Source organism: Grammomys surdaster, unplaced genomic scaffold, assembly GCF_004785775.1.
Source record: "Grammomys surdaster isolate TR1022 unplaced genomic scaffold, NIH_TR_1.0 126531, whole genome shotgun sequence".
Taxonomy (NCBI): Eukaryota; Metazoa; Chordata; class Mammalia; order Rodentia; family Muridae; genus Grammomys; species Grammomys surdaster.
In genome coordinates this window covers 6,853,285-6,866,005 of record NW_021621323.1, presented here as the reverse complement: position 1 = coordinate 6,866,005, position 12,721 = coordinate 6,853,285, and the positions used below count along the sequence as shown (strand labels likewise).

At 39.8% G+C, this 12,721-nt stretch overlaps 1 protein-coding gene across 1 annotated transcript in view; it reads left to right on the top strand.

Moving 5' to 3' along the window:
- The first annotated feature begins 2,257 nt into the window (after positions 1-2,257).
- Slc9b2 (solute carrier family 9 member B2) overlaps positions 2,258-12,721 on the top strand; it is a 28,020-nt gene continuing 17,556 nt past the window's right edge. Inside the window, exons 1-3 of the mRNA XM_028760484.1 lie at positions 2,258-2,397; positions 3,541-3,721; positions 7,069-7,239. Coding sequence (XP_028616317.1) covers positions 2,308-2,397; positions 3,541-3,721; positions 7,069-7,239 — 442 coding nt within the window. The 5' untranslated portion in view covers positions 2,258-2,307. The remainder of the gene's footprint in view (positions 2,398-3,540; positions 3,722-7,068; positions 7,240-12,721) is intronic.

The following is a 12,721-nucleotide window of genomic DNA, read 5'->3' as shown; positions in this document are numbered from 1 at the left end:
TACTGATAGGCTGGCCTCTGTAGGAAGCCCAGGAAGCCACACCAAGGCCAGTCTCAAAGTCCTTTTGTCGATGAAAAACTGAGCAGAGGCTTGAGATACAATGTCTCTGGAGCACAGCAGTGCAATCCCTAGGGGCCACTGCCTAGTTTGAGTTCTTAAACTCTTGGTGTGTTTCAGTGCATGGTTCAACAGGCTCACCATGTGGTTAGCTTTGGGGTATTTTGCACATTTTCACCTAAATATTTTTCTGTTTCGTTCAGTCCAAAACATGTTGGGTTGTTCATGGTGCAAATATTTGTCTCCTGTTACAACAATAGCATTCCTTAAGTCAAAACAAGTTTGTATTTATTTTGTCAAAACAAATTCTTAGCTCAAAACATGTCATGTTCTTAACATAGTTTCTAGGTTACACAAAAACACGTATGTTCCTGTCACTCACTAATGCAACGAATAAGAAAGTAACCAGTCTTGAGGCTGAAGAGATGGTTCAGCATTGGGAGGCTTGCTGGTTATGGTTTCGCTGCTGTGAACAGACACCATGACCAAGGCAACTCTTATAAAGACAACATTTAATTGGGGCTGGCTTACACATTCTGAGGTTTAGTCCATTATCATCAAGGCGAGAACATGACAGCATCCAGACAGGCATGGTGCAGGTAGAACTGAGAGTTCTACATCTTCATCTGAAGGCTACTAGCAGAATATTGGCTTCCAGGCAGCTAGGATGAGGGTCTTAAAGCCCAAGCCCACAGCAACACACCTAATCCAACAGGGCCTCACCATCTAATAGTGCCGCTCCCTGGGCAGAGCATATACAAACCATCACAAGTCTGCATTGCTCTTCTTGAGGACATGAGCTGAGTTCTGTGGTAGTTTGAACAAGAATGGCCCTCATAGGCTCATTGAACTCTTTGGGAAGGATTAGGAGGTGTGGCCTTATTGAAGGAGGTATCTCACTGGGGTAGGCATTAGGGTTTCAAACCCATGCTGGGACCAGCCTCTCTCTCTGATTGAAACTTGGTCATGGTGTTTCATCACACCAATAGACGTGTAACTAAGACAGGTTCCTAACACCCACACCAGGTGGCTCACAACCATCTGTAACTCCAACTTTGTGGGATCCAAAATCTCTTCTGACCTCTGAGGGTACCTGCACCCATGCGTATAAACAGGTACACACATACACATAATTTAAAACAAAATCTTAAAAGTAAGGAAAGTGACTAATTTCTGCCCATGTAGAGATCTTTCAGCAGTGTTGAAGTCATAGAAAGAAAGCATGTTTTACTTGACATTTGTAACTTTATAGCTCTGTCTTGTCCATTTAAATAGTGCAGGAAGTAATTTTCAGCATTTAGATTGTTTTTTAAAATTAAGCTGAAGAATAGAAGGCTTGTTTAACAAATGTCTGATGTTATGGAAAAAGTACATTTATAGAGACTTTCTCAAAGTCAACTCACCTGATTCTGGAGAAGGACAAGAATCTTTCAGGCCCACTGTCAACTGTTCTGTTTGTTGAATTTAAGGCTTTTGTTTCATTTGAAGCCATATTTCTGTCTTAGAAGTATTTGAAAACTGCTGTAAAAGATCCCCAAGTGCCTCCTCACCTGTTCTGAAAACCACAAAGACAGAAAATGATCTCAAACTGTGGCAAATGGAATTAAGTTATCCAAAAAAAAATGCAGAATATATCCAAGAAAGTTATTATCGCCAACGCGAACCATATGATTTTCTTCTCTCCAGAGTTTTAGAATTGAACAGATTCTTTTCTAAATGCACTCAAAGTTCCACATGAGAAAATCTTACTGCAGCAATCACAACAATACAGAAGTGTAGACAAGGCAGGAATAATATTTTCTCATCTGTCAGAAAATAATGGGGTCAGAAGAGGTTTCTTCTGGTGACTCAGTTCTGATATCAACACTGGAAAGTTACCTGAGAGGTAGGTCTTGCTTGTAGAGTTGGCCCATTAGCTAGGAAATCTAGAAGTGAGATAGCTCTGTGTGTGTTTCAAAGCATAATTATCAAGGAATGATGGGAAAGGAATTAGGTTGTGATAGGCCAACAAGGGTTTATTTCAAGAGCAGCCAAAAACTAGATAAGAATGAAGATAATATGTTGGACTCTAAAACAGGTCAGCAATGAAAAGGTGACTCACTGTGGGTCTGCCCTCGGGGTTCTAAGGAAAGAAAAAAGTGTGTTTACTCATTTACTTTCAACTGTCTTCAATATGCTGTCCTTGCTGTATTTCCTTCAGACCAGATCTGGTTCCTCATCCCTGAATCATCCTCTTCAAAATTATAAGATATGGAAGATGAAGATAAGACAGTTGAATGTCAGTGTTCAAAGACACCCATGGGGACCACTCACCCAGCTTCTCTGCATCATGAACAACAGGTAAAATCTCCAGTCAAAGGCAGGAGGTCCCAGCAGTTTCCTTAAGCACATGACTATGGTTTCCAAACAGAGAGAATCATTTCTCCTCACTCTTTACCAGTTGACTAACAGTTCTCCTGGAAGGGCCAGGTGACACACTCTTGAAATACAAGCACTCAGAAGAGGGATGCACCCTGGCTCCAAAAAAGGAAAGAAAAATCCTCCTCATGCTTAACTCCCATCTTCATATAGGTCAGGGTAGATAATGTAATTTTGTAGGCTCTTGGCCAACCTGAGGTAGGGCCAGCCATCGATTACCTTAGCTATCAACTGGTAGACATTATGCTTTGTGTTCTTGGCCTAAGCCCTAGTTCAATGGTTCTCAACCTTCCTAATGCCCTTTAATACAGTTCCTCATGCTGTGGTGACCTCCCAACTAGTAAATTATTTTTGTTGCTATGTCATAGCTGTAATTTTACTGCTGTAATGAATTGTAATGTAAATGTCTATGTTTTCTGATGGTATTACATGACCCTTGTGAAAAGGTTTTCAACCCACAAAGGCTCGTGACCCACAGATTGAGAAGTTTTTATACTATTTTGTGAGCTTGCCTCCCTTGCTTTTTTTCTGTCCCTTCTCCTCTTTCTTAAATCACTTTGATACGTTTACTTGCTGTCATCTTGAATTATGTCTTAACTGTACCAATTTTGGGGCCTGGTATTGAACTATGTAACTTTATGTTTATGTGATACAAGTACTTAAAAATGTAAACACAGGGACTTATTGTTAAATATCCTTTAATGGTTCTTCTTCTAAGTACTAGGTGACTTGTTAGTAATAAAGTTGTGTGTTGTTTATAAGTTATTATCCTTGATTCTAATAAAGGCAGTTTGATTTGATATTTGATTTAATATATGAGAAGCCAATAGCAAAAAGACGTGTGAAAATAAAGTTTTAAAGATTTAAAATTTTGGCCGGGCAGTGGTGGCGCACGCCTTGAATCCCAGCACTTGGGAGGCAGAGGCAGGCGGATTTCTGAGTTTGAGGCCAGCCTGGTCTACAGAGTGAGTTCCAGGACAGCCAGGGCTACACAGAGAAACCCTGTCTCGAAAAATCAAAAAAATAAAAATAAAAAAAAGATTTAAAATTTTGTTTTAAATACAGGAAGAGCGAGTCGTGAACCTCAAGGGTGCAGATGGAAATGAGCCGACAGAAGACAGTAACCTGTTGAACAGCGGTGAAAAAAAGCCTCAGGACTCACCAACGGAACCCAGAAGCCAGCAGAGACTGAGGCAATTCCTAGCCTGCCCTCCACGCGGCTGGCTGGCAAGAGTGGTAACTAATGGTGTGTGTACGGTGGGGATGAACTCAGAAAACCAGCAGAGATGACGCCACAGTGAGAGTTTCCAGAGCCGTATGGTTAAAAGGACAACAAGAACGTTACTTTTCTTAAGTCAGCTGACCTGGTTGTGGCTCTGCTTCACGCAATCACTCGGGGCGGGGGAGTAAAAAGTTCCCCCTCTCAAACTGTGGCTTCAGAGCTGTCTGTGGCCACATTTGAGCCAGTACTTTCTTGAGTCAAAAGAGCAGAGATGAGAGAACTTCTGTATCTGGATAATTTCACACAATCACTCTAAGTAAGGCTCCAGTAAGCACACTGTTGGCAAATGTCTCCTTACAGAGAACCATTATGTAAATGTTGACATCATTAGAGAACAGACTGTTGCTGAGCAAGAGTCTTGCTTTGCAAATCACCCATTTCTTTGTAGACTTAGAGGATTTGCGGGGAGGGAGAAGGATTTGTGGGGAGGGAGAAGGATTTATCCTTTTTTTTTTTTTTGGATATTGTTTCAGTTTAGATATATTTATCTCTTAGTTCATGGCAGTAGGTGAGAAATTTGGTGACTGTACAGATGTTCAAAATCAGTGATACAACTTTTTGTTCACAAAGGAAGAGAGTGTGTGTACGCTTGTGTGTGGTCATGAACGCTGCTCGCATAGTGGAGGTTAGCTGTGCAATCATGCAAGAATCTGTAAGGTAGATTTTTAGCCAATCTTGGAAACCGTTGAGAATGAGAACATGATTTCAGTTATACTTACAGCTTTCTATCTCTCTTTTCCTGAAAACCAAGGCTCAATCTCAATGCCCAGTCCTCAACACCTTGATTTGTGTGTGTCTGGGTTTTTTGCTTTGTTTCAACAAAGGCAGTCTCTGAGGCTCAAGACTCATGGTCCTCCTGCCTCAGTCTCTCCAATGCTGGCATTACAGGGCCTGCACCACCCACACAGCCTGAGCTGAGTCTTTTTAGAGCTGGACTTCAGAAGGGAGCTCTCACAGAAGTTTTCCTCATTATCATCCAGGTCAATGAAAACAAATATAATATGTTCTACCTTAGGTGGTGTATGTTTTTGTTGGGAAAGTAAGATTCTGAATCAGTGTGGGAAAAAATTTTAAACTAGGTTCCAGTATATGAACTAGGTGAGAGGCCACACATCATTCGATACCTTTTCTTGCCTTTATATTATTTTTTTAACTTTTACCACTGAAAATATGACACATAGCTAGCTAGTTAAAACATTTACAATAAAAACAGATACCTATTGCCCAAGGAATGTGTCAAAATGGATAGTGTGATTCGAGGTCTCATTTTTATTTTTATCTTTTTTTTAAAAAGCATTTTGTGGCACCGTATGCTTCTGTGTGTGCATGTATGTATGTTCCATGTGTGTGGGTGCATGTGTGTGTTCACACACTAGTGTGCATGTGTGTGTGGTGCCAGAGGTTGATGTTAAGTCTTCTCCCATCATGCTCTACATATTGAGGCTGGGTACCACACTCCTTGCATGCCTTGGGTCACAGAACCCTGCCCGGAATTAACCTCACTGGAGAGGCAAGAGAATGGAAAGCTAGAGTTGGGTGGCCTGGGCTCTCTGATGGAGAAGCTGTGGCACCTGGGAGGTGTGGCCTGTTTATTATGTACAGCTGCACATGGAAGAGGGTTTATTACATACAGATACACAGGAAGTCAGGGATATTACATACAGCTGAACGAGGAGACAGGCTTACCTAACCTCAGTGGGAACAGTCTCTAGGGAAGAAGTCTTCAGGCTGTGAATATCCATGGGAAAAAGCCATACTGTCAGCATTTGCATGTGGATGGGAAGAAGGCTTTACCGTCCCTCTGAACCTCACTTGGGAAAGGTTTTGCAACTTCATGGGGCTGAGGCATTGGTCTATGATATGTCTGTGCCCCTAACAATAACACACACTCTGAATTTCACTGAGTCACTGATTCATTCGCTTGGTCTAGCTAGCCAGCTTGCTCTGGGATCCCATCTATGTCCTGAGCACTGGGGCTGCAGGTAGATTGTTCATATTGGTTTCAGCACTTACCCACTGAGCTAGCTCAACAGCCCGAGAACTCATTTTAAAATATAGAGTTCTTCAGAGTGTTCCTGAACATGAAAGCCCCTGGTAGGTAAGCATGTGCTCACTGTTTTCCTCTGGTTCTACTTCTGAGGCTGATGGCTTTGTTCTGTGTTCACTCCTGCATCTTTTAACATATACAGACTCCTCTTAAGAAGCAATTGTTACATGAAAGTTATGTTTTTCCAAAGTCATAAATGATGAATCAATAATTAGCTGATTTCAACCTGATCTAGGGTTTTCAATATACACATAAATATCACTTACAATTGTTTGTCAGGTATGGGGAATGAAAGGAGAGAGACTCTTTCAAAGTGATCTTAGCCTGGAAAAAAGGAAAACTCTTTAAGTCTGTCTGATTGTGGGATTATTAAAAAGTTTAGCAAATGCTTTAATAAGGTTGTACTTACCAGCTGGAAAGCTGCACCTTCCATTCTGCCTGTAAGATTTTTTGGAACTCTTAGCTTGTATACTCTCTATTGGAAAATACTGAAAATGCCTTAGACATCTCATTGTAATGGTGGCTTGCATCTCTGGGGAAAGTGTTTTTAAGTTTTTTAGAAAAGGAGGCATAGGGTTTGGTCGCTGTGTTATTTAAATTTCTCATTTTGTGATAACACAGCAGTGGACAATGTTTTTTTAATTTTTTTAAGTGTGATAATTCTAAGCAAACATTGACTGTAAAAGAAGTGATGGTTAATGTTTAATTCAAGGAAGAGCAAAGCACTGGAGTGTAACTAGAATTCAAATATTCTCAGATTTCTACTAAGAGGACATAGACAGTGATTGTTCTCTGTAAGACTAACTGTTCCTGGATTGCAAGATGGTGGTTCCTTCTGGCATTCTGAAGGGAAATGGGGGTGAGGTGTATTCAAGGTGCTGTTTATTCTCTGGTTCTCATCCCACCTTAACCCCAGACAAGGTTTTTCTGTGTAACATCCCTGGCCGTATTGGAACCAGGCTGGCTTCAAACTCACTGAGTTCTGCTTACTCTGCCTCCGGAATGCTATGATTAAAGGCATGTGCCACCACGGCTGACCTGATTCCCTGGTTCTTAACCTGGTAATCACCTCCTCGTTCATATTCCTTATGTCCTTTACAACTTTTGATTATAAACATTTGCATATGGATTTAATGTTTATTTTAAAATAATTTCAGAATACATCAAAGCTTACACATAAAACGTAGTTTTCCTGGTGTTTTGGCTTTTGTTTTTGTTTGTTTGTTCATTTATTCTTACTCCTTTTGTTGGTTGTGTGTTTTAGGTACCATGGTTGTCCTTCTCTGGGCTGTGGTTTGGTCAGTTACCGGCCCCGAATGTCTTCCTGGAGGAAATCTGTTTGGAATTATAATCCTCTTCTATTGTTCCATCACTGGAGGTAAACTTTTTGGACTCATTAAGTTTCCAACATTGCCTCCTCTGCCTCCTCTTCTTGGTAAGTGTCAAATGCTTCCTGATTTCCTCAAAGCAAATGATAGTTTTAAAAACTGTTCTGGTAAGGTGTGGGAAATATAGGAATGAAATATTTCAGTATTTGCTGTCCTGCAGATGAAGGGAACTTTTTGTTGTGTTTTGTTTTGTTGAGTCTTTTGAGATAGGGTTGCTCTGTGTTGCCCTGGATGTCCTGGAACTTGCTCTGTAGACCAGGCTAGCCTCAAACTCACAGAGATGCACCTGCCTCTGTCTTCCATGTGATTAAAGGCATGGAGCACAACTGCCCGGCTTGTTTGTGTTTTTATATAGTATCCTAACTTTAGTGAAAGTGTTTATCAGTGTGAAATGTGGTACTTACGGGGGCATAGCATGAACAGGTATGGAGAATAGAGACCTCAGGGTCCCTGACAGAGGGATCTCTCCCTTCATATGTACTTGTGACCTAAACGTGGGCAGAACTCCCTTACAAGGACCCAGCAGGTTTAGTTACACCGAATTATCCATAGCTAGGATGTGAAACTTCTCATGTCTTCTAAGTAACCACTTTCTGTCCCAGAAACATTACACTTGCCTAAGCCCTTTACCCCCTCCCCTCAGGACTCCTTGTAATACCTGTCTTTTCTGTTCCATCAGTTGGGGTTGTTAGTCTTGTTCCTCTGGAGACTGAAAGCTTGTTGTTCTATTACAGTTCCTAACATTTGTCCATTATATAAACAGAAGTTACAGTCATCTACAACTGATTTCATGTCCCTCATCTTATATAAAATAATGAAGTCAGTCAGTAAATGGTGAACAGTAAAACAGGAAGAGGCACCCTGTCAGACATGGCAGGGTCATGGCATGGTCTGTTTACCATGGTTGTCTTCTAAACCTTTACAAAGTATGTTACATGTATCTTACTAAATTGTCTTCCGTGAAGGTAGATAACAGAATCCATGTAAGTAGTTATTGTTATTGATGGCTCAGGGAATCTGACATTGCAAATAACTCTAGGAGCTGTTTATACTCAGGGACCAATTGAACTGAGATTGGATTAAAGCATCTCATTGAGGATTTGATCATCATTCCTTCTAAATGCTAAACTCTGTATGTCTCCTCTATCTTCAGTTATCCAGACAATATTAATTATTCTAATCATTTTATACATAAAGTATTTCATTGATCCTTTTAGTATATGTGTTTTAATAACAAATTTAACTTCATTTCATCCAAAGACTAAGTAAGCATAAGGAAAAACTACACTGTAGTCTCTGTCACATGTAAAGTGCTAAAAAGAAAAAAACAACCTCCCGTCACATAATAATCAAAACATCAGATGCACAAAACAAAGAAAAAATACTAAAAGCAGTAAGGGAAAAAGGTCAAGTAACATATAAAGGCAGACCTATAAGAATTACACCAGACTTCTCATCAGAGACTATAAAAGCCAGAAGAGCCTGGACGGACATCATACAGACCCTAAGAGAACACAATTGCCAGCCCAGATTACTATACCCAGCAAAACTCTCAATCACTATAGATGGTGAAACCAAGATATTCCATGACAAAACCAAATTTGCACAATATCTTCCCAAAAACCCAGCACTTCAAAGGATAATGGATGGAAAACGCCAACACAAGGAGGGAAACTACAACCTAGAAAAAGCAAGGAAGTAATCTTCCAACAACCCCAAAAGAAGATAACTATACAAACATAACTTTACCTCTAATAGCAAAAATAACAGGAAGCCACAATCATTTTTCCTTAATATCTCTTAACATCAATGGTCTCAATTCCCCAATAAAAAGACGCAGACTATCAGACTGGATACACAAACAAGACCCAGAATTTTGCTGCATACAAGAAACGCACCTCAGTGACAAAGACAGACACTACCTCAGAATAAAAGGGTGGAAAACAATTTTCCAAGCCAATGGTCCCAAGAAACAAGCTGGAGTAGCCATTCTAATATCAAATAAAATTGACTTTCATCCAAATTAATCAAAAAAGATAAGGAAGGACACTTCATACTCATCAAAGGAAAAATCTACCAAGGTGAACTCTCAATTCTGAACATCTATGCCCCAAATGCAAGGGCACCTACATACATAAAAGAAACTTTACTAAAGCTCAAAACACACATTACACCTCATACAATAATAGTGGGGGATTTCAACACCCCACTCTCAGCAATGGACAGGTCATGGAAACAGAAACTAAACCGAGACACTTTGACATTAACAGAAGTTATGAACCAAATGGACTTAACAGACATCTATAGAACATTTCATCCTCAAACAAGAGAATATACCTTTTTCTCAGCACCTCATGGTACCTTCTCCAAAATAGACCATATAATTGGTCACAAAGCAGGCCTCTACAGATACAAAAAGATTGAAATAATCCCTTGCATCTTATCAGATCACCACAGAATAAGACTGGTCTTTAATAATGACAAAACCAATGGAAAACCCACATGCACATGGAAACTGAACAACTCTCTACTCAATGATGACTTGCTCAAGGAAGAAATAAAGAAAGAAATTAAAGACTTTTTAGAATTCAATGAAAATGAGGACACATCATACCAAAACTTGTGGGACTCCATGAAGGCAGTGCCAAGAGGAAAACTCATAGCTCTAAGTGCCTACAAAAAGAAACTGGAAAGAGCACACACTAACAAGTCGACTGCACAACTAAAAGCTCTAGAACAAAAAGAAGCAAATACACCCAGGAGGAGTAGAAGGCAGGAAATAATCAAACTCAGGGCTGAAATCAACCAAATAGAAACAGAAAGAACAATACAAAATATCAATAAAACCAGGAGTTGGTTCTTTGAGAAAATCAACAAGATAGATAAACCCTTAGCCAGATTAACCAGAGGGCACAGAGACAGTATCCAAATTAATAAAATCAGAACTGAAAAGGGAGACATAACAACAGAAACTGAAGAAATTCAAAAAATCATCAGGTCCTACTACAAAGGCCTATACTCAACAAAACTGGAAAACCTGGAAGAAATGGACAATTTCCTAGACAGATACCAGGTCCCAAAGTTAAACCAGGAGCAGATAAACCATCTAAATAGTCCCATAACCCCTAGGGAAATAGCAGCAGTCATTAAAAGTCTCCCCACTAAAAAAAGCCCAGGACCAGATGGTTTTAGTGCTGAATTTTATCAGACCTTCAAGGAAGACCTAATACCAATTCTCTTCAAACTATTCCACAAAATAGAAACAGAAGGAACACTACCCAATTCGTTCTATGAAGCTACAATTACACTCATACCCAAACCCCACATAGACCCGACAAAGAAAGAGAACTTCAGACCAATCTCCCTTATGAACATCGATGCAAAAATACTCAATAAAATTCTAGCAAACCGAATCCAAGAACACATCAAAACAATCATCCATCATGATCAAGTAGGTTTTATCCCAGGAATGCAGGGATGGTTCAATATTTGGAAATCCATCAATGTAATCCACTATATAAACAAACTCAAAGAAAAAAACCACATGATCATCTCACTAGATGCTGAGAAAGCATTTGATAAAATTCAACATCCCTTCATGATAAAAGTCTTGGAAAGATCAGGAATTCAAGGCCCATACCTAAACATAGTAAAAGCAATTTACAGCAAACCAGTAGCCAACATCAAGCTAAATGGAGAGAAACTTGAAGCAACCCCACTAAGATCAGGGACTAGACAAGGCTGCCCACTCTCCCCCTACCTATTCAATATAGTACTGGAAGTCCTAGCCAGAGCAATTAGACAACAAAAAGAAGTCAAAGGGATACAAATAGGAAAGGAAGAAGTCAAAATATCGCTATTTGCAGATGATATGATAGTATACTTAAGTGACCCCCAAACTTCCACCAGAGAACTCCTAAACCTGATAAACAACTTCAGCAAAGTGGCTGGTTATAAAATCAACTCAAACAAATCAGTAGCCTTCCTCTACATGAAAGATAAACAGACTGAAAAAGAAATTAGGGAAATGACACCCTTCACAATAGTTGCAAATAATATGAAATACCTTGGTGTGAATCTAACCAAGCAAGTGAAAGACCTGTATGACAAGAACTTCAAGTCCCTGAAGAAAGAAATCGAAGAAGATCTCAGAAGATGGAAAGATCTCCCATGCTCATGGATTGGCAGGATTAATATAATAAAAATGGCCATCTTGCCAAAAGCAATCTACAGATTCAATGCAATCCCCATTAAAATCCCAAATCAATTCTTCACAGAGTTAGAAAAGGAAATTCTCAAATTCATATGGAATAACAAAAAACCCAGGATAGCGAAAACTATTCTGAACAATAAAAGAACTTCTGGAGGAATCACCATTCCTGACCTCAAGCTGTACTACAGAGCAATAGTGATAAAAACTACCTGGTATTGGTACAGAGACAGGCAGGAAGATCAATGGAATAGAATTGAAGACCCAGAAATGAACACACACTCCTATGGTCACTTGATCTTTGTCAAAGGAGCTAAAACTGTCCAGTGGAAAAAGGACAGCATTTTCAACAAATGGTGCTGGTTCAACTGGAGGACAACATGTAGAAGAATGAAAATTGATCCATTCTTATCTCCATGTACAAAGCTCAAGTCTAAGTGGATAAAGGACCTCCACATAAAACCAGATACACTGAAACTAATAGAAGAGAAGGTGGGGAAGACCCTCGAATACTTGGGCACAGGGGAAAAGTTCCTGAACAGAACACCAATGGCATATGCTCTAAGATCAAGAATTGACAAATGGGACTTCATAAAATTGCAAAGTTTCTGTAAGGCAAAGGACACTGTCAATAGGACAAAACGACAACCAACAAATTGGGAAAAGATCTTTACCAATCCTACATCTGATAGAGGGCTAATATCCAATATATACAAAGAACTCAAGAAATTAGACTCCAGACAACCAAATAACCGTATTAAAAAATGGGGTATAGAGCTTAACAAAGAATTTTCAATGGAAGAAACTCGAATGGCCGAGAAGCACCTAAAGAAATGTTCAGTGTCCTTAGTCATCAGGGAAATGCAAATCAAAACAACTCTGAGGTTCCATCTCACACCAGTCAGAATGGCTAAGATTAAGAACTCAGGTGATAGTAGATGCTGGCGAGGATGTGGAGAAAGAGGAACACTCCTCCATTGTTGGTGGGACTGCAAGATGGTGCAACCACTTTGGAAATCAGTGTGGCGGTTCCTCAGAAAATTGGACATAGCATTACCCGAGGATCCAGCTATACCACTCCTAGGCATATACCCAGAAGATGCTCGAACATATAACAAGGACATATGCTCAACTATGTTCATAGCAGCCTTGTTTATAATAGCCAGGAGCTGGAAAGAACCCAGATGTCCTTCAACTGAGGAATGGATTCAAAAAATGTGGTATATTTACACAATGGAGTATTACTCAGCTATTAAAAACAATGAATTCGAGAGGTTCCTAGGTAAATGGATGGAACTAGAAATTATCATCCTGAGTGA